This window comes from Achroia grisella, unplaced genomic scaffold (genome assembly GCF_030625045.1).
Source record: "Achroia grisella isolate CSIRO2021 unplaced genomic scaffold, CSIRO_AGI_Agris_v1 utg1245, whole genome shotgun sequence".
Lineage (NCBI taxonomy): Eukaryota > Metazoa > Arthropoda > Insecta > Lepidoptera > Pyralidae > Achroia > Achroia grisella.
In genome coordinates, this window is record NW_026712606.1 from 127,170 (window position 1) to 151,738 (window position 24,569).

General features: G+C 33.4%; 1 protein-coding gene across 2 annotated transcripts in view; it reads left to right on the forward strand.

The window, feature by feature from the left end:
• The first annotated feature begins 9,123 nt into the window (after nt 1–9,123).
• The window catches only part of LOC131854867 (teneurin-a), a 53,406-nt gene continuing 37,960 nt past the window's right edge, over nt 9,124–24,569 (forward strand). Inside the window, exons 1-2 of one of the 2 annotated variants that reach the window (XM_059206049.1) lie at nt 9,124–9,566; nt 15,982–16,041. In XM_059206049.1, coding sequence (XP_059062032.1) covers nt 9,439–9,566; nt 15,982–16,041 — 188 coding nt within the window. In that variant the 5' untranslated portion in view covers nt 9,124–9,438. The remainder of the gene's footprint in view (nt 9,567–15,981; nt 16,042–24,569) is intronic. The other variant, XM_059206050.1, reaches the window with a different exon arrangement.

A 24,569-nucleotide genomic window follows, 5' to 3' on the forward strand; every position in this document is an offset into this window, starting at 1 on the left:
ATATTATAAATAATCATAATAATCAATCAATAATGATTAATTTGAGTATATCTGAATCTTTAAACCGTCCTTAACTAAATTTATATATATTTCTTCATAACTTGTACAAAACATAATTCGAAATGATTTGTAGCAACATCGTACGAATATTTTCGCTCAATTCACAAGCCGCAATTTACCATGGCTTCCAGATTTAATTTCATACGCAAATTATGTACCTATTTGGGTTCAATTTGTAATAGGGAAAATTATTTGTTAATTAAATACGTGCTGCATATGAATAGATAGAATTTTTAATAAATTGTATAACATTATTTATAGGCATTATAACTACTTTTAACGAGTGTATATATTAGTTTTATATACACTAATAAAGATTATTTAAACAATGTTATAAAAAAATACAATAATAAAATTAAAAGATACGTTGTACAACCCGGTTCATCGATGATTTTCTTTTCAGAGTATCTTAGTTACAAAATCAAGATATAACTTATTTTTAGTAACGCCATCATCTACCATATTTTTAATAATGGTTAAATACAAACCACCTTGTAAAGACTGTGTAGTAATTGTTTCTAGCCAGTGAATATTATAAATAGAGGCCATATTTATCCTTTTTATCCTATCTATTTCGTTATTTACGTTAGAATTTTTATAGTGAATACTGATAATAATATATTCTGGAAATTTGCAGTATATAAAATTAAAGTTTACCTTTGTGAAAATTAAAGACAGAATAGTATACAGTAAAGATAAATGATAGCCTATGTCCATTCTGGTGATACAATTTATAATCAGGGGAAAATTCATTCAAATTTGATCATACGTTTTGTCGTAAAAATATGTCATGCAACATAACAAACAAACCCACCTTCGCGTTTATAATGTTACTTGGGTCGATTGCATTATTCTCAATGTATGCAATACAGATACTGGAGTCCCCGTCTCTCTATTTTCTCTATACCCAGCTATCTAGAATCTAGGGTCTTAGAGAAATAAAGATAGATTATAAAATATATCTCTGTTATTCAGTATTAGTAATAGCACTCTATCTAAAACTAGCATAGATAGTTATTATACTGGGGTTGAGGTACTTTTTCCCGTAGATGCTTTATTTGTTCCGGTTCAGCTATATGACATGGTACACACGTCCTATCCTATAACAACTCCATATTGACACATTAATTTCATCAAATAAATATTTACATTGGTTAGTTCTATCTGTGGTATCTCCCTTTTTTTGTATTTCTATAGAGGAACATATCTGACTTAACCTAATTCATATGTAAATGACTGTGTGTAAAAGTAAACAGTAAGTTTAAAATATTTAAAACTTTTCTATATAAAATTTTCTATCATTATACCAAGAACTAAAATATGCCCATTAGGAACAATAGTTTATTTTTCATTTGGTATTATAATAGATAGTTATTAAATGTAATTGAATAATGAAGTTTTGTGAATGTCCAGTTTACGACAAAGCAAAACAGATGGCGCACCTACCTAAGTGAGATCTATTTGTCTTCGATTGTTTAATAGTGGGCTTAATTGACATAATTATTATAGTTTAATGGCGTCTTTAACCGTCACGCTATAGTATACCCAAAGCCGTTACAAAAGCACATTTACTTTTAATACCTCATTGAAGATATGATAAAATAAACAGGCTAACCACAATGATTGTTTAAACTAGCAGCATTACATATGTCTAAAGTTTAAGTGGGTTTTAATTTTATATACTTATGGTACTCAATTAAATTTCAATTGCACTCAATTAGTTATTTTAGATCAACGATTGGTGATAAAATAACAAAACGATAAGTCAGCAAATAATACAAATAATTTCTCACACATACATTACTAAACTGTTTTACATTCAGCACTACTAGCTTTCTCAATATAGATATAGAAACATTGCTTCAGAATAGGTGACTAAGTAAGTACCACAAATATAAAAATTCACATTATTTAATAATAATAATAATAATAATAATAATCTAATAACAATTCACACAGCGCCATCTAGACCCGAGTTAAGCTATCTAAAGCTTGTGTTACGGGTACTAGATAACTGATACAAGTACATAGATATTTTTTTTTTCGTAAATACATACATAATATACATAGAAAATACCCAGACCGATACAAACAATCATACTCATGAATACAAATGTTTGTGCCGTGCTCGAACCCGCGACCATCGGATATATACCGAGGTCGTCATTATTTATTGTAATATAATTACATTAGTTACTATAAATACACTATTATATACCATGTAATTGTGTTGCAAAATTAAAATATAATTGTAATTTATTGTACGTATATTCTAATATTAACGATACTATTATAATAGTAGATACCAACATCTAATAAATCAATGATAGCGTAATCAAATCAGCGTTCTCCATATTGGTGAGTCTCACGATTTCTATTAACTACGTAGTATAATATGTATGTATATGCAAGAACCTGCTCCGCGATATATTAACGGCAACTTGAACTTGGGTCCGGACATCAATTAGCTTCGACTTGTTCTCGCAATTATGTGCTCAAACTAAATTGCTGGAAGATTCGTCGATCGTTAATGGTTCGACTAAACCATGACACATGACGAAGATTGCTCCTCCCGTCCGCCTGTTTGCGTTCTCACGCTGTTATCTGTCATAATATCGTCGACTCATTGTCCAGATTTCGTCTCCGAAAGTAAAATGAGTGGCGTCGAATGTCACAAGTCACAAATGATACTCTATGCATACATACTTGGTGTGCGTTGGCCTAATGTCCTCGGCTAATGCGTCGGAGGCCCGACAAGAGGACAATTTCCGGGCCCGCCCCTACCTTCCCTCCATTACGCACTAGAAACAATTCCCTAGCCATTATAATCATTAATGATGCCACGATGCCATTACCGAATGCTTACATTGATTCTCTAATTCATTGTTTAAATAACACGCAACTCTATCGCAAATTGTAATTCTATCGTCGTTTTGCGCAGACAGTCGATTTGTCCGTATTACCGTTATTAGAAATTATAGATGAGCTTGAAAATATATTAAAGTTTATTGTTAAAAACGGCGTGGTTTTTGCTCACTACGAAAGGTCCGAAAAATAATAACTCTTTTATTTTTCTCTCAAGTCTGCAAGCGACAAACTGAACGTGCTGACAGATGCAGAGCTAATGACAAATTAACCGTTAAAAGGTGGAGCAGGGTAAAAAAACACTGGAATAAAAAGCTATGAGTTGACGCTTTTAACTTGTAGCGTTTCGCATAAACAATGTTGAATGATGACTTGGAGCTAGGAGGCTGAGAAAACTTGTACTGACCAAACGACATTAGCGATGTCTGCGTCGCGGCGCCAAGCGTTATTGCGTGTCAGCCATCATAATGCTACAGCACACTCTCGTGTAAATCATCACTAGCTACTTAAGAAACTATTTGATCTTTTCGTTCAAAGATTTTCAATAGTAAAAATGTGGAACAACTTAACATATAGAATTTGTTCACTAATATTCGTGTATTTATATGCATAGTGTATTATAACAAAAACCAATTCTGGAGTCAATAGCAATAAAATCGTTGTCAGTTTATTGTAAATGCTTCAAATTATAATATATTGTTCAAAATAAATCTTTGTCTTAATGAAGATTCCACTTTCTATACTAGCGAATAGTACAACCAGAGAACGAAGTCATCTCACTATTACTATTACTAAATTCACAAGAATGGGTCAACCATTCTTGTGAATTTAGTAAGAATTAACTACCGAAACTGCGTACATATTGATCATAGGAGCCATTGCCTGCAATGGAGATAACAATAGCCATTACTAAGTAGTTTTTATATTTACTTAAGGTAATTCTAAATACTACAATTAAGTTAAATATCAATCAACAAAATAATAACCAGCTATCGTCGAAATATCATCAGATTTTGATTTGCACGCCCCCTAAGTTTTATGTTGGAATTGAAATAGCTCTGTTCACTATAATGATTATAAGTGATGTGTGCAACAAATCATATACTACGAAATGAGGCATAAAATGTTAAAGTTGAGGCTTGGGAACGAGACGGGCGTGCGTAATTACCCGTCGAGAATGTGGCAAGTTCTGTGGCTGGGACAGACTCGGCCTCCTTACTAAACTACGAATAAAGTGCTCGCCATGGTGCCCTTAACTCGTTAATTACACTTGCAAACTTAATATACATGTCACAGAAATTCTACATTCAAAGTTTGAAGTCACTGGAAGGTTTGTGTAATACAGAGTTGTATATCGTGCTGTTTTTAATGATTTTTCTTGGAATACTCTCGAACAAAGAGTGTTGAAGAGCCCGTCTCCTCAGGGCATCTATTAAACGGACAGGAATCATTTCCCACAGCCCGCTCTCGGCTCGTCACGGAATCAATATCGTCTTTTATCTTATGAAACGTGCTCCACATACACACACCATCACGATCTCGCACCACTCACACTAGAGTTCACTAGGGTTGCTAACATACGAGAATAAATGAACAAATATGAGCTAAGAAGCGATAATTAATCCAAATTTCTTCGCTCCTGTCCATTGAAGGTATGCTCGAAATTTTAAATTAAAACTGGCTATTGGATATTCATTGTTTACGTGTATTTAGTACCCATTTATTTAGTATATGTATCACACTATTATTGTAGTAACATAAATAATAAGTCTCACCTTCTGTGTTAGTAATCTAATCTATTTCGCAACCAATTTAAAACAATGAGTATGTTTATACTTTATTTCTACTATAGTTTTTAATTATGTCATGTTATTATCTAATTTTAAATTTAATTTATTGTAATGATTACACAGTTATTGCAAGAATAATATGGTCATAAACATTGACACTTCTATTTATACATGCATAAAATGTGTTTCTACAACTGTTTGCAACTTACTTTACCTTTTACAAATACGTAAATATTAAACATTGATTAATAAATCATGTAAGATATAAATATTATTAGTAGATACCTGCAAAACCCGTTTGAAAATTATATTTATAAATAGTAGTTTCTAAAGTAAAATACAGATGAAAATTTTGTTCGTGCGTCACGTTCACGTTCTTACTCACATATACATTTTATTATTATGATATACCTAGGTAAAATTACAAGAAATATATTTTTAAACATATTTTGGTATTATAAATCAGATTTGATTTAAAATTTATTTTATTGAAACATTAGTATAATTACGCAAATGAAGCACGTTGACATTCTACTATACTTAAAATCTAATTAAATTTTTTTTTACTTCAAGCTACTAGGCATAATAGCTGAAACTATTATTATTAAACATCGTTAGATAAGGCATATTCTGTAAATAATATAAGTTTCAATATGATATGATTCACACAAACCACAGATGTGAAGTGTGAGCCAATTCATTGACATTTTTCACATAGAAACATCAAACTGTTACGCCAATTAAAATAGCTCGGTGACTTTTTGTGCCGCAGCCGTCTAACGGATGCCGAAATTTATTTGGGCCAGGAGTGAAGATTAATACGGTTCAAACGAACGGGCGCCTTGTTAATGTTTGTGTAAATACACCGGCTAAAATGTGTTTATTAGTCAACTACTCTCTTAACTGCGTAACAGCCTAGTACTCTAACAAAATAAACATGACTAATTGTTGCAGCGTTTTAACAACATTGTTCATCAACACATAAAGACCGTGTATACTTTATTTAAGTTCTGTTCTGAAGTCTCAAGCCAAAGAATTTATTTCTAACCAGTATAGTCTCGCGAAGCCTATAACATACTTAATATGTATATGCTTTCTGCCCAAAGTTTGCCCAATATAAGTAACATCTGAACATTGACAATTGATGAACGTAATGAATACGACTAAATGAGGTTGGGTTTTTCTTGATATAATTAAAACAGATGTTTAATGTTTTGTAACTTTTATAATATGTCCATATTATGGAAGCACGTTAATTTTTATAACAGTTCGTGAGATCCGAGCTACCACGCCTTATATCATACTTAATTACAAGCAATACTATTTACTGAAGACTGATGAACACTAGAAGTCCTATATTGTCTAGGCATCTATTACACTTAAGTATTAATAATTCTGAATCATTATCCTAAATTAACCCCATCGAGACTGCAATCGAAGTCCTTATTGATGTAATATATTATGTTTGCTATTAGGATCGTCAAGCCTGTAGAGCAAATCAGACCATTTGTAGCAAATAATATATTTAGAGAATACTACAACTTATACGGTATATTACAAGCCAAGTATAGATGCAATTCAAGTGCAAGAAACATCAGTTATGTAATGTCAACTTAGTCAGAAATACATCAAATCAATGTAGCATGGGAAAATATTCCAGAACGTATTATACTTCCTCTTTCCCTTATATGCACCGACTACATTACACAGGGCATACCGAACAAGCTTTCATCGACAGCAAAATCTTGATACACTACTTCTAATCCATCATAAAACATATAATCCCACTTATAACTTCAAACGTTACATCAATAAAATTTGAACCGCGTAGGCGATACAACAAGACCCATGCGTTGTAAAGCAAGTATGTAATTGCAATTGCGTACCTAAATAAAACAACGTTTAGTACTTTGAAGACTAGGCTTAGCCCAGTATGTTTATTCAACTATTAAGGGGAACAAGCTAAGACTAATGTAATAAATATTGTTCTCATTTATAGGCTACGTATATTACATGTACTAACATATCTTATTATTCACAAGTCTAATCAGGTAGTTTAATATATACTCGATCATAATTTAGGTATCCAGACTCCATTACAATAAAACAAGACCCAACTTAAGTAGAGCGATTACTTATTCAAATGATTCACGTTTGAGTTAGTCCTTAGAATCCTTAGATAGAAGTTCTTTTGCAAAACGAATTTCGACAACGTAACTTGACGAAAATTCACTTCGTGCCTCTTCGATAGACGACGCTCGAGAGACACAAAACAAAGTTTTGTCACAGGGGCTTTAAATTCCCTAATGTTTGTCAAAACATACTTAAACCTGTCAGGAGGCGCTTAAATCAATTTATTATACAGGTACTCGGAGACACTTCGGCAACGAGCATGTTTACCCACATGTATGTATGTAAATCTCACGTTCGTTGCTTCTTGAAAAAGCCGTATGGAAAACTCTAAGCCTCTTTTATATTCTTATTCCTTATCCTTGTGGGATAATTCAGGCCCATAGGACAGGTTTTTACATAATTTCACCGCGGGCCTTTCTATTCACCTCTGCATAGTAACATTTTTCGCGTATTTTTATTGGTCACACAAGAACGGGCGCTGTTAAATTAGTAAACATTCAATAAATCACCATACCGTAATACAATTTTGGAGATCGTAAATAAAATTTGAGCAAAGGGTAACGAGTTTTGAAAACAAATATTTTACAAAACAAAAAGGGTAACCGAGTGTACGCCTGTCGTATTTATTGTGAACAATGTATGTAGGGGTAATTGTTTGACATGCAAAGCGTAGAGATCAACCAGCCGCCTCTGTGGCTTGGCAGGGGAACGGAATATGTATTTGAATAGGTCTTTGAACTATCACAAGAGCATAAATGCATACTCATAAACTTGATGTACCTATTTAATACACTTACACGGACCCTAAAAACTTCTAAGTAATTATAAGTAAATTAACCTAAATACAAAGAATAGCTCTACATCATAGATTTAAACAACGATTAATTCCATTTTCAAATACAAAAAGTCATAGGTAAAAATACCTTCCGTGAGAACTGTCCCTTATCATTTTGCCGCAACTCCATCCCCTTTTTGCTCTAGCTTCATCCTTACAATAATCGTATTGGTTAAACGTCTTCTTGTGCTTTCTTATCCATGATTTAATTAAAAACTTGATCATAAAGTAGCATGGAACGTTGCTTATAGACATTGAATTAAATTAGGTTTTTATACATCTTCTATATACATCTAACTTCTATGCATATATATCCATATTAAGAAAAGTAGAACCGTCATAAATAAATATATTATAAATACCCACATGTATATGTGCGTGTACGCGCGAGCATGTAAATAAACACCGATGTTATAGAATATATTGAAGTACCTTCGAGACGATTATTACGTACAGGCATTCTTAAAAATTAAGATCTGATGACTCCATATACCCAAGAATTTCATTGCTAGATCCAATCTTCAAATCAGAACACAGACCCGCTGTTTAATGACAGAAATAACTCACAAAATTACTACAGATGTAGGTACTAATCTACCGATTTGTAGTGCAACTTCACTCTCCAGTCTCTCCTACTTCAATTATTTTTATAATAATTCATACTCTATCACTATTGCCAGATTCTTAAACATATTTTTATTTTCTTTTAATTTTGTGTTTATTACTGTCCGTTATTACCTATTACTACTATCATACTTACTATAGTCATATTATCTTATCATATTATATTAGTAATTAGTAGTAGCATATTACTAATTACTCTTAGAAATTAGGAATTTAAGAATGCTTCGTAATAGCTAGCTTTAAATAAGTACTGTCTACTTATACCTAAAACTATACTATTTTTATAATATAAGTACTTACTTACTTATTAACTAAGATATTTCATTTAAATTAAATTAATAGGTCATTTTATTTAGTTTCCGACAGATTGTATCCATTATATATAATCTACTATACTTACCCGTTTAGTGTACAATTATTATGGATTATAATAATTTTCTACGAAATATAAAAATATGCAATCTAAAAAAATAAGTATTCGACGTAATGCGGCATTACATAAAGAACACCCTCGTCTTTAAGAAGACAGCTTTTATTCACACTTTATACAACAGATATTCTTCAATAATACAATAGAAAACTTAACCGCGTCACGTGTTGGAAGCTTTCAACTTTACGTAGGTACGAAAGACGATGTTGCGTACATTTCGTATTTTTTGTTCGCTTGTCTAATAAGTCGGCAAGCTTCGATGGCACCTCGGCGCAGGCGCAAAAAACGACAAAGCTCAAGTGTAGTTAGAACGAGGGTCGGGACGAGGGAGCACACTGTGCCGCCTTGTGTCGTAGCCATAGCTAGCTAGTGATGAGTGAGTGAGCCAGTCGGTCGCGCACACGCATACTGCTAGCACACTATACCAGAACCGTAAAAGACTTACACAAACTACGTAACTAACAACAATGATTTTCCCTTTACAGTTAAAATAAGTTATACAAAATAACACGTATCTTATAGAAATGTTAAACTCAAAATAGTGAACTCTAAGTTGGATTACTTAACTCACGCGATGATAATGAACGTTTATACAATAGTGCAACTAACGATGTAAGTGATAAATGTTGACGTTAAAATAGTGAGATGTTGGATTTGGAGACCTATTTGTGAAGTGGACTGAGGTATAACACTCAATCAGGATGACGATGAAATCGCTGAAGTATAGCGAGCGGGAGGACATGATGGAGGGCTTCAGCCCGGTTCCTCCGCCGCTACCACGTCGTCAGCCTGTTAGAAACATCTACGCAGAACCCTTCGTAGATCCTAGGTAAGTCTTCTTTGATTAGTTCAATCTAAATACTGATATCATTAACATAACACATTTCGAATATTCATTTCAAAAATGCCATTGTTTATAAAGTATAGAATATCTACTTACTTAAAAACAGTTACACTAATAGAACCAGATTAACACTTATCTACAAGTAACTTTTGGTTCAGTATTATATACGTATCTGCCCAATTACTCCAAAATTAATAATGACACTTCCAGAAGTTTAATCTACAGAACAAAGTAAATTTATTTTAATAAGTAAGTGGTAATGAGTGTATAACCGACATTTTTACTAATACGTTTGATAGTGTTTACTTCTCTCAAATTATATAAGATTGGAAAGAAAAATAAACATATTTACTACTTTTGCTGTGTTAGCTATGTAATTATTTAAAACCGATTTGTTTCTTCTTTTAAGCAGAATTTCAGAACTTACAAATGATAATAAAATTATATTCTAAACTTTGTTGTATAAATTAACAAAATTATTTACGTATGTACTCAATTAGTTACTCGTCTATAAAATAAATAAGTAAACTAACCACCTAATATAATATGCAATAACAATTATGATAGCAAACGTGCAAAAGATCAGTTCACGAGTTATCGTTGTAATACATTAAACAACATTTTCCGTTTCAATACAAATTTAAACGTCTTATCAGTCTAAGATTAACAAATACAAAAGATACGAGTTAATTGTAATAGACGTTATCAAATACATAGACGATTCAACAGCGGCAAGATAAAGTACAACGCCTGAACCCATGGAACACATAAATTACTGAGCTTTTGATAAAGACCGGCTACATAGAAAGCTTACCGTGAACACTGGTGTTACAATCATATGGATATTCCATGCAACTTGTAAAATATCGTGTTTTTTTTTTACATTTTAATTTCATTTTTTAAATTACGTTTACAGACAATTAATAAATAATTACGTATGAAGAAATGTAATGAACAAATCTGATAAAAATGTAGAAAATATTAAATTCGATTGACTAGTTGAATCAGCCAGTAGCACTTGTTTGCTTTCCTACCCTATGAGCTCGCCGCCCCTTGTATTTGTATCCACTCTTCAAAGTAATAATAAAGTGCCTGAAGCCAAAAAACATCTATTTCATATATCACAAGACTACGTAAACACAATGAACCCCTACAAACCTCTGAAGACCGCAGAACATTATTAAAGTAAGGTACCACACAAAACTAATTCTGTGGCTCTTATTCGGGATCTCCTTGGGGAGTCGATCGGCATTTCCACTGGAAGAAATTTCCATTGCTAACCGTACCTACATACATGTTTCAATGAGTAAGGGATATGATTGTATGCAGATCTTATGTGTGCTAATGGTCGGTGGTGAACTAGATAGGAGCCAAACGGATGCGCAGTCCTATATGTTCCATCATAAATCATATTTTTATTCTTGGCGCACGTTCGTAGCACGGTCGCCGCCACCGCGCCCGCCCTCCGGCCAGGACTGAGTTCGCAGTTACCGCCATCTGTGACACCCCAATCGCTGTTCAACTTAATTTCGACAGATTCGAGGGTGAATCCGAACTATTAATATTGCAATATCTATACAATAACGTTTATAACATTACAAGAAAGTGATATAATAGAATCTACCTATAATGTTTCAAGTTTGTCATGTTTTGTAGCATATTTTTATCCTATATATATATATAATGTACTGATATAGGTAATTGTGATTAACAAGATGGTCTATTATTGTCTAACAATGAAATACTATTATTATTTTTAAATAAATATTAATCGTCTTATAAAATTACTGAATCAAGTAGAAACGAACCACGTTATGTTAATGTATCTATGTCAAAAACTAATTTATTATTATTGACTTGTTTAATGACAGCAATTTGATATGCTAGAGCGATGATCGATAACGGAACCACTAGCAGCCAGTGCGAGCGGTGAGTAAGAATGTAATTTCCTTTACAATGTGTTAACAAGGCCTGGACAACAAGGCAACTATATGACGGTTAAGTGCACGTAACAATAGCGAATAGATAGCATCGAGGAGCGCCCCTCATTGCTCGCTGCCCAAGCGCGTTTCCTTGCCACGCTTCGAGAAGGAATCTAACATTATAAAGGTAACAACTCTTAGCAAACATGACAAATGCTTGTGCATTAGACTGTTACGTGTAAAACTGTGAATGTAAAAAATAGTCTTGAATAAAATGTTGTTGATTTTAGCAATAAGGATCTTTAATAGCAATCTTACAAATTGTCTCATAAAAATGTAGATTTATCATCATTTTCAAAGACAATTTCTAAGAATAGACAATGTTGCTAGCAACATCAAAACTAGTTTTGAAACACAATTTAATCTTTGTGGTTGATGGACCAACACCACTATGCACAAACACAACACAGAATTGTTGTAAAACTCTGTAGTAAAAATAGATAACGGAACAACACTAATAAAACTATAAGAAGAAAGTATAGCGAAAAGCTAAATTCATAATCACACTTAATTGTATTAAAATACAAACCCATTAAAACAGCGCTTAAATTTTAAAGTTAATCCTTCAAAAATTTCATATTCATCAAATTTATTGAAGTTTCGGTAAATAACTAGACCCATACAAACAAGGTTAAATAGGCCTCATATCTGCAAAGACACGATCGGTAAACTGTGCATGGGAGTTTCGGACTGACTGCAAATATTTGGTCGCATATGGAGCTGGAAAGTTCGTCGGAGCAAGAAATGATTTCCATACGTCCCGGACAACGCAAACACAGTTCACCCATCAAACTCCAACTCAAACCTGCAACTTTGTTAATAGCGTTTAGACGATCGCTCCCGACACAAACGCTTCCCATCCCTGCTTTTACTTTGTTCAACATGGACACTATACTCTCAAACCGTATGTCTAATTAATGTTTGGTCAAAGATAGATCCTATACCATTTTTTGTGCTTGTAAATGTCTATGTAGAATCTTAGTGAACAATGAAAACCATGAAAAATATATTTACATTATACTACTTAAAATGAAATAAATGTAATCATCTAATGATACTTTTATATTATTATCATTTTACTCACAAAACAATAAAAACTGAACGTTATTATTGCATTCAACGCCAACTGTAGTTAAGAGAGTTTAATCGAATGGTAAGCAGCCTTTATGTAATATAGCAATTATAGTATCATGCAAGCAACTTTTACCCAAATATTACAGTTTGAATAGAAAAGTAATTCTTACAGTGAAATAAGAAGGTACGAGATACGAAGGCATTAGCAAGCTGAAATCGTAATAGAGTTGCCACATATCATGAGTATTTGATAATAATGGACAAATAATTTTCTCATATACATATATCGTATAACCATACCCCGTGAGATGAAACGTTTTTAAAAATATTGTAGAAAACCGATGGATGTAAGTGGGTTAGGTACATACATTGTGATATACAAATTCCGCATTGGACAAAAGACAGGACAAGGATATATTTATCATTAGTCGTAATAATCTTATTACTAACCCTGATAAAAAAAAAAACAAATAAACGAATTTTCATATTTCCAATGTTATTAGTAAGAATAAAGGATGTGTGTTAGGTGATTGTTTATTTTTCACCTCTTGACGCCTTAACGGGTCACGCGATCGTGTAAAATGTGCCATACACGCAGTATTTGGGATGGATTGTGTATTTTTATAGTAGTCAGTTTTTATCCCGGTCACGCGGATAAAGTTATGGACGCCGTTAGTTACAAAGTAAAGATTTATCGATTCATTATATTAATTACTTTTAATTTGTTTTGATGTACCTTCTATACAATTTATTTCATACTAGGCCCTCCCTATTGAAATGTGGAACTTATGTTCCCGAACCCTGAACTTCGAAAGTTAGACGTGTAGGTACATAAAACCTTTTACAAAGCCATTAACTGCAGAGCATAGTGATCGATTGTTAGGCCTCGAATCTTATTAATAGTTCGTATAATTAGAGGCAACGCCCCAACGGGCAGGCACTATGCGTTCTCTTTACCTTTTAGTGTTATGAAAGGGGCACTGCGTATAGCATCCATGTTCACTTCAAACCAATCGCTGCCCGCTGCAGGAAGTTCAATTATCTTCCTTTAACTTAATGTATAATGTCGACACAATCATTTCATTAAACTGAATCTTGCTACTTCAATCATTCATAGTAATTGGCTCTATCAAACGAAGCAATTAGTTTGTGTCATTGGTTATCGTGCCAGTCGTTAATATGATGCAGTATTTGCTTTATATTTATTGTTACCTCAAATTTTACTAATATTATGTATTGACATAAGCTGGAATAGAAGTAGATTGATGTCTTTACTTTATTTTGATGTTTCCTTAAAAAGACTATGTAAATTACATTATAATTCTATAGCCTTAATATACTTTCCTACTGCAGTTCAATCCCAGCTGTATAATAAATACCAAATGTTTGAAAAATAAACTATGACTTAAATATTGTTATTTGTTACTAATAATAGGCTACAGTGAATTGTTAGATAATATTCATACAGTTCTAATACAAAACCCATCCACATATTAGCAACCTTTAATATACAAAATACAAATATAATAGATAGCAATCAATCATATTTAAATGGTTTAAATGAAATAACTGATTGGAAGAATGGACACTAGTATTATCGAATATTCTAGTTTATTTCGGGAACGCGTCAATCCGGCCGCAGAGCTGACAGAGCGTATCAATAATGTATGAATCCGTATCTGGGACAAAGGATAATCCAAGTTTGCTCACAACGATACTGCTGTCACAAAGTCGGACATAAATCTTTCACGGTCATCCGCATACACCTATAATCTCCTGTCGTCGGCGATCCCTAATACTTATCTCGCCTAACGTTTGTAAACAAACCACTTTTCTTTTGAATAATATACTCGTTGAGGTGAGGCCCTGAATACAATGGCTCGGCTGTAATAGTTTCCGTTTTGAATAAGAGATGCCTATTGTCTGCTTTCAATATTGATTAAGTTCGTCTCAATCTACCTACTACAGATATCAGCACTGGAGATTGTTTTCCGGTGGAATAGTGTCAAAGTTAATTTTGATATTGACTGTTGCATTGAATACAAATAATTATTATACACTAGAGTTATGAATAACTTTCTATTACTGTTATTGTAGTAAGCACTTCATTGTTTCATATGACGTAATAACTATTTCCTTTTCCCGTACGAAATAGGGAGTTCATTGAACAGTTTATTGAATAATGATGGAAAGCTAAAAATACTTGGTAATATTCCGTCATCTCCAGACGCGGCGCATACTGAATCAGTGCACGGTGACAGTAGTAGCGATATCGGCCAGATCAGCGCCGCACAGGCAAACTATTTCTGTGACACATCGGCAGTTAACCGGACGCTTATCGGAATAGGATATTTCAGCCTAACTCGTTTTAAAAATAAACAAACTGCCGTGCCGTCCGAATAAATACAAGCCTCGCTTTGACACTGCCTCCTATAAATAACCGTAATGAATAGGCGGCTGGCATTCCCGCAGTAATATGTAATGTCGACGTTTCCTCGCGTGGATTTATTTCTCTCCTTATTTGAATATTTTATAATTCAAGAGGACAGGCTACTTCAATTCAATACAAATGATTTCAATTAAATGAAATGGACAGCCATATGGTGCTCCATTCTCTACTACCGATACAAATCCATATAATATATTTTTTTTATAGAAGGAGCATACTTAAAATGCACGTTTCACGTCTTTCAATTAATACTCCAATAAACTAGAATTAACATTTACGATGACTATTCGCAGTGAAAGTTACTATATAGTCCACGTGATGTAATAGTTCCAACTGCCTGTTGTAAATCATATTTCTGAATTGAGCGCACATATTTGGTGAGATGAGAGCCAACCAAACAGTGGACCACACAGGGTGGCTCCATTCGCCCGGACTCCTATGCTCCCCAAGAGATAACAAACGGACACACCGCTCTCAGCTGCACTTATCTAAACACTTAACTCGCGCCATACACAAACAAAGCTTCGCTCTAACTTACTTTTTACCACGAAACGGCTTTTCTTTTAACCCTTTAGGGCTTCGCGGTATTGCAGGCTTTGCGTGCCGAGTTCCTTTGTTTGTGTCCGGAAATTCATGCATTTTGCCGCAATGTGCAGTTAAGGGAAGACACATACTATTGTAAAAGGAATGTCCCTTTCGTTTTAATTTATTATGCAGACTATTTTTGTACTTAAAAGTGACATGACCAGTAAAGACTTTAATTGAACAGGTGCAAATATAGTGCATTAAAAAATACAGCGTCCATTTACAGTGGCGATAGAAAGGAATATTTATGACAGTACCACACAGATACTCCGACAAAACCTTTCTAATAACAGTTTTGGTATTGTCCAAGGTACACGTCATCGGGCGTGACTAACGAATGGCTCGCCCTACAGACCCTAAATTCAGAGTCGTAAGTATCAGTGAGGACTATGGAGCCGGTCTCTACGCAGGCTGCCGAACATTACCATAACTCTAACCGAACCATAAACGTAATTAGAGAGACACCAATAACACACAGAACTCTCGAGACACATTAATCCCTTTGATTTGATAGGGTTAACGCCCTGAGACATACATCAACCATTATTACGACCCATGGGATCCTGGTACACGTTTACAAGTACACTAGTTATAAAATAATCGTAACTCTGAGCAGTGACTGTGACATACGACCAAAATACAGCGTGGCACGTTCGCGTGGGCGATTCGGAATGAAGATCTCCAAGAAAACGAGTTAATGTGAGTTCTCTATATAGAAAGAACTAAAATACCGTGAGGTGCTTGGTAATTACCTACTTACTATCTATAATGAGTATTACCACAACCACCGTTACTTGACATTAACCACTTTCATAGGCTCCATATCTCAAACAGCTAGCTTACTGGTACTTTGCTAGTAATAAGTCTTTCAAATCTCATACTTCAGTAATCATTATTTTCTATTTGAACTTAATCATATCAAATCAAAATATCTTAATTCATACGTCTTTTACAGACTTTTGACCGTAGAAATGATATATCTATTCTACAGTCAAATCGGAGTGCTATCGAGCTAAGAAGAACTGGCAAGAATTTCCGCACTTAATCATTTCAAATGAGTTTGTACTTAATGGCTACAAAAATACAGTTTCATTTTTTAATATTTTATAAATCTAAAATGTGTCTAATGTATCTAAAATGCTTCAAATCATAATTATTTTTGTTTACCAATAATTTAGGCATTTTGAGACACATTTTTTACAATTAAGGGGTTAATTTTAATAACGTTCATTGTCAATATTTTAGTAGGTAATTAAAAAAATATCAAGTGAAATAATCCAATAATAGATCTTGGGAGTAAAACAGCAATCAAAAGTTTTACTAGTTGAAAACTGTAATAGAAATTCGTATCTATATGTCTCATTCCAGCTACTTGAAATTCTTTAAATTTTAATCAAATTACTAATACTAGGTTTAATTTATAAGAAAATCTTTAACTACAAATTAATTAAAATCTTTATTAACATTATCAGAAACTTATATTATTAAAACTGACTCACATAAAAATTAACAAAACACAATATATACCATACCAGTTCTTTCCATTTTTAACTCCTACTTAACCTATGATTATAATGTCGACAATAAATTTCGATAGATTATTACAGCGGATAATCGTTTTTCTTTTAGTTTAATGACCCAACATAACTATCATGGCAATTTAATGAGTTTAATGTACTTAACATTTTCTATTAAACTCTTAAATTTGAAACTACATGCACCTAAACTCAAATGAGAAAAAATGCATAAGAAAAGATTCTTAAAACTGTGAAACTTATTAACTAGTTGATAAGTTATATGTTTATATACTATTACTATGTAATAATATGTTATCTGTGCTATTACTATTATGAATATTACATGGAGGAATAACTAAGTTCATTCATTTAATCTTTGTCTTATATACTTAATACTGAACAACAACCATTTTTTTTTATTTTAATATTAAAAAAGTAAAAAGAATACTAAATATCAAAATTCTATCTTTTATTATGGAAAACGTTAATATAATAAGGTTGTAACTCTTACATGTAGTTCATATTATATTTGCCATCTTTATTCATATCGTAACAGAAAAAGAAGAACCATTTCCCATATTCTATATTCTAATGACATCTATTCAAATGTTATTTTGGGTAATATTAACAGATAGTTATTATTGCAATGGCTATCTTTCTTTTTGTTACTTTTTGAAGATGGTTAAAATTATTATTAAGAAGATAATATTTATATTTTTATACGTAACCTAGAAGTTATCTATTAACATTTTATCCATTATTTATAGATGCATTAAAGGTAGACAACTTGAACCCATTTAACCCGTTGCATAAAATGTCAATAAGATACGTTAATCATCAACGAGTGCAGCAGTTATTCATTGTGCAAATACTAAGTCGATTTGCAATTCAATGACTTAACAGTGTACCACGGATATAAGTTTAGTTTTTTATGTTAAATCAAATTGATTACTCATATTTCGGAATTCGATATTCCGGGAAAAAATAACGTATCAATGTACATAATTAATAAAATCAATTTTGCAGATGATATTTTAAGGCTGAAGAGTTACTATACTTACAGGATTTCGTCAAATCAATGCAAGAAGTATAGTTTCGTCAATGCGACTCAGTATAGCATTATGTATTATATTAGTATTATATTAGAATATATTTTAAATATTTGTATTGCTAACCACTGGAATTTAATTATTTCAAAGTTAATTCTGTAAAAGACAAAAAATTAAGTTTGTATTATTTAAACTGAATTTTTTGTTCCATGTAATAAAATTATAAAATTTGGTGTGATTCATAAGTTTTAAATATGCTAACATCGTAATAACACCTAAGTATACAATATTTGTTATTATTCAATAGTTTTTAAAAAAATATAATAATAATTTATGGTAATACACTTAAATGCAGTTTCAACTATTGTTCTTTTAAAAAAAAGTAAACAAGGAAAAAAATCAGTTCTACCTGATCACAAATTAGGTGGTAGAGCTATGTGACTTACCTAAGTAGGTGCCACCGCTACTTTTATTATATTGTTGTGATTGAAGGGTAAGATAAGCAATACAATGACATATGACACAGAACATCTTCGTCCTCAAGAAAGGTAATATATAAGAGTGCTATATAGTAGTCTTGCTCATTATCCTGTAGTTTCATTGCCTTATATGTATCACTCTTAAAAAAAAACAAGGTGCTTGGTGGCTGAAATTTGGAATAGTGTGAGAGGTTACCTGTGCATCAAATTCAAAATGCAAAACTTTAATATAAAAGAACATTATTTTGTTCGACTTCGTCTTCAACATGATAAACAAATTTCATTTGCACACATATTATATTATACCATCTTAGCACCAATTACATATACATAATAATATATTCTCCCAAAAACTTGGAAACATGCCATCATACCATTAACCACATGCAAATTATAATATCCATTAAAGCGAGACAATCAGACATTTTGATTTACAAAATTGTAGCAAGCAATAAATTGCGGGTTGTTCAAATGGCACAACGTAATGCCGAAATCGAAACCAACCGTGTTTAATTGATAAAATATTACACATGGAATTGTCCTTTAATAAATTTCACGGGCCATAGAATCGTTTATAGGCAAAAAATGTAGATGAGTGAAAATGTCAATTGGGTGTAACACAAAAATGGGGTGCAACGTATATCTCAGCTAAAATTTGGGTAATATAATGCTTTGAATTACTCACACAAATCCCCTTTTCTTTTGCCCTACAATCTGAAAAACTTACCACAAGTATCAAATAAAATACTTACTCCGTATACTTTTAGGTTTATAGTTTGATTTCAGTTAGACCCTGTATGTGTGATATGTATGACTGTTACCGACATAACAACGCTGTATGGCATTTTGTCAACCACTTAATGTTTATGGGTCACAGCTACTTGTGATTATACTTTTCTTTTATTGCGTATTTATTACACAGTTTCATTTTACAATAGCATTGTAATTAAATGTTCTATCAAATTGTGTTGTACGATATACCCTATCTCCAATTCTTCTCAGGACATGCGAGATACAGAAGAAAACTTGAAGAGGGTTGATTTTCATCTACTGTGTAATAGATAGAAACATTTATATTGAGCTATCACCTCGCTTAAATTAACGTGAATGGTCTTATCGATTGCTTTGAACTCGCAAGTTATTTGTCTTTCATTAGCCCCAGATCGAGGAAATCCAGTAATGGATCGTCATTTGTATCTTCGGCTGTATAAATAATGGCACCAAACGACAATCCGCACGCCTCAATGCCGCCCAAAACAAACATAATTAGAGAGATATTGTCCCGGCGCGTGTTGGGTTACGATGTTGTATTACACTTACCCTGCACCCACGCAAGTCTCATTTCCCAGCAATAAAGCCCTTCTCGAACTTACTAATATTTTATGTCAAATGTCCAGAAATTATATGAATGTATACTCGTGTAAATACTTACTCGGAAAAGCACAAAATGGTACGATAATACATCAAAAAGTTTCCTAATGCGGGTCGGACTCGTAGCCGGTCTGCGAAGCGTATACATTTCGAAAGTTGCTTATGAAAAGGTAGATGAGTTAGTGTTCTCATAAGCATCTCATTCCGTAGTCACTTGCTCACTTTTGTACTGTTACATAGACGGTAACGAATTGCGGCTCTGAGTGTAGGTACTCTAGTCTGTTACTATAAAGTAGGAACATGGAGAACGTGGACTATTTATGAACACGAATGTTACTTGAATGCATTCACTTTGAGCCTTCTTTATACATATAAATACATACGTTTTGATTAGTGGTAATAGCTAGCTATTTGGACGCGACGCGTGTGGTTGTGTACATAGGCTAGTCAAGGGACTCGGTAGACAGTACCCATGTCAATGTACGCCTAAAAGCGAACACAATCCATTATCGAAGAAGGCGGGGGTGGAATGCGATAAAATTTTTCAATCAGGCAACCGCCGAAAAATATTTACAGTGTAACCCGAGGCAGCAGTCGGGAGGACAATATTGTGGAACGATACCGAGAGGCGCCTGCGGCTCTGCGGCGGCACGGGCCTTCCGCCTCTTTGTGCCGGCGACTGTCGAAATAATATTGAACTCCGGGTGAAATACGAGCACCCGCCGAGGGACGCCTCCTGCGAAACCGTTTTTCCGTTTCACTGAACAATAGCAAGCGTTTAGTTTAGAACTTACATTTCGCGAAATCGGGTCACAATGATAGTTATCTAGCGATTTAATAAAAATACTCTTGTATTAATATAAGTCAAACACATTATTTGTTTTTAATTCCAGACTAGTTTTATAGATTCGAAGTTATATAACTTCCTTGATGATTGGATTGGCCTTTAAGTCGTCAAGTCGTCAATTAAGTTTGTATTACATCATACAAACTCACTTTCAAATTAATATTATTGTTAATTTATTAGATATATGTCATTATAAAAAAACATTTTATACTTTACCTAATCGTCAAGCACAAGGATGCGATAATTTAGTCATTTTCTTTTTGCCAGCCCCGTGCTATTACTATCCATATTTATTATAGCACTTAATTTGCATTCCTTCGATATTACCATAATAATATCTTCAAACGACAAACTCTGTAATAAAAGGCTATCGTTATTACACACTTGTTCTCCGTTAGGTGGAGATTGGAAATATGCACGTCCCCTCGCCCCTCTGTGCAACTAACTGCGCTAATGGAAAATTGTTTATCACAATCAGGTTCTTGTGCGTGAGCATGACTATTTACGTTCTAGACTCAGTGGCCTGTAGCAGTTTATATTGTAATTGGTCGCAGATTCGCTATCGCTTCCATTCATTTGTAGCGATAAACCAGCCAAACTAGCCATGGGCACTTTGTCGATGCGTCGGTAAGCTCCTTCTACGTTCGTACATAAAGGTTGTTTAAACTATCTGTTTTTTACATTGCATTGAATTATGGAGTTGAGATAGACTGCTTGGTGCCCTTAGTAGAATATCTACTTAATATAAATGGTGCGGGGTAATATACTATTAGTTATTTATATGAAATTAATTATAAATATAAAAAATACTCATTACCTCAGATTCGCTTTACAATCTAATAAAATGATTGAATTTGACAATCTTCATGCTTATTTTACATAACGTCAAATATTAATCTAATTTAGTTTCTGTAAAATGCAAATGTTGGAACTTCCGTCTTATGATAAATTTCTAGGAAAATTATGTTCGCTAAATATACACGAGTGGGCGCGTACTTGCAATAAGCACGAACTCTCCCATTCATGAATCAACTTCACCATTACCTAACCGTGCCACGAGACGACTAAAACAAACATCACGCTATGAGTTATTAATAAAAGTAACGAGTTCAATGAATCCTCGAGTGTCGTATTTGAATCAGAGTACCATTACGTGATGCATTTATATACCAAATAAGAATTTGTTCATCTGTTTATATCCATCTCTACTTCAAAGGAGGCATACAAATATGTCAGTATTAAACATTCAGTCTCAGATATATTATACATAGAATATTTTTTATAAGTATGTGTTTAAAAATTTCACACAACAAACGTATCTTTTACATAATGTGGTAGTTTTCATTGGATGTAGTTAGATTCATTGAGCATGGAGAGATTCATTTTAATACTTTAAAATTTAATTAATAAAATAATAAATCTATTAATGATTGCAGGAAGAAGCCTATTCAAAAACCCATTCTGACGAATGTTTCTTAATTAATCTGTTCAATGTGATCATTGTCGAGTAAACTATTAAGTGGACGGATTCCAGGCAGAGCCATAATTTCAAAGTAACGAATCAACTCCATTTGTTTATAAGTTCTGTTTATATATCCCGCTTCTTCGGTCTTATTTTAGAAATCCTATGTAATCAAATCCTATCCTATCCTATCCTATCAAATAAACAAAGTAAGTATTTAGTGTTAAATAAAAATCGTACTCTGAGTGATAATTTTATTCCATTCCTTTATAGTAAAACGTTCGATAGACGGAGGAAATTGGCATAGCAGGGCTGGCTATTGTTACACATTTCGTTTTAAATTGGGGGCCTTTCTTGAATTTACACCCATGACTTTGCAGGAGGGCGGCCGACGAGGGATCGGGCGTCTTCAAAGCGACGCGCTACAAGTCTTATCGATTGATCCAAACTAAATTGTTTGTGCGTTCACTCACTTTCATTGTACAATCCACATTTTAAACTGCTGCTTGACATTTGAATGCATTATGTATATAATTTTATTAGCCTTTATTACAGAGAGACACCCTGTAACCTTATACTTAATTTGCGTTCAATAAGATGTATGAGAAACAATCATTGAATAGCTTACGCTAGTCCCTCTGATGCTTGTATTATCTCTTTGTTCCATTGAGCCATAAGGCAATTAGTTTCGAGATACCTGAAAATAAACCTACACGATAACATTATTACAATATGTTATTCGTATTAAATAAGGACGATAACATCTCCAGACGGCTCTCTCTCGACCCTTGCATTGAAAGCAAGGAGGCGTTTTAATTTTGTACAATAAAAAAAGTCCTTAAGCTGTATATTATTCAAGTTGTATACCACATTGAAGTATTGCCACTTTGTAATATGTACTTTTAATGTCCTCACCAGCAATAGAAATTTATTATTAAAAACATATAGTACAAGTATTTTACTTAAGATACAGAAGTTATTTGGAGTTTAAACCGAAGCACCACTTATTCAGCTGTAAAATAGTTACAAATTATGAACTATTAAATTTTGGCTGTTTTTGTTATTATTAGTAATAGTTCTGAATTTAAACTGAAACATGGAAACTCATACCCTATGATCCTGATTATGCCCAAGTAATTATTTACTATATGTACTTTAGTTTATGCCTATAAATGAAAAAGAATATTTGCTACAGATTATGCATATATAATATAATACGAATGAACCATTTTATCCAAACCAAAATGATGTACCTTACCTTCGCAGACCTATATTTAGGAAAGCTATGCAATAAAAGCACATCGCTACCCGCACGACTGTGCAAGATAAATGGACGGCAGAGAGCGGCCGCGGCCATGGAGACGCGTTCTCACGGCCCGTGCCTGCGTATCATTCTTTTTGTTTCATCTGGTTCCCGAGTTAGAGGTCGGCGCAAGCCGGTCTGAGACTAGAAGTGACCGCTGCACGCGCGATCGTACCGATAAAAACTGTGAGATAGCGACAAGCTATGGACGCCTAACGAGCCGTTGCCTACCTGCCCTTTTTTACTTTACCGTTCTTCAATTTATTTTACCAACGTTCCGATTTACTTGCAGATTGTATAGAAGTGTTAAAACGTCATTCTCAATACGTATATTCTCAATCTTTGAAGGCCAAAAGAGAATATTCTCAATTGGATCATACTTTTTGGCAATATTGAAATGATCTCAACATTGTTTTTTTATATTTTTGTAATTTATGATCATGTTGGTCTGAAACCACCTACATAATATCAATACAAACGTTTACGATTTATATCGGGTTCTTGTATTAAAATCATTCTTATGTTATAGATGTGTGCCCTGTAGTGAAGAAGCATTAATTATTTGGTCATGGCTCTTGCACACCACAACACCTCCGCTCATTTATTTACCGCTTCATTAAGAGCTCACTCACGACGTGCGGCTGTCAAAATCTCCTCTGACGACCATCCGTCCGCCGCAGCGCTTGAAATATCGCAGTATCGCACTACAATAACACTGTCGTCGGCCTCGTTAATTGTCTTCGCCTTGTTTTCCCTCCGCGAGATCTCCTTTATTTGAGAACCCGACTGTACTCATAAAATAGACTGCTCGTTTCCGTTCCGAAATTGAAACAAACACACTGCGGTATTGCGTAACATTTCATTACTTTA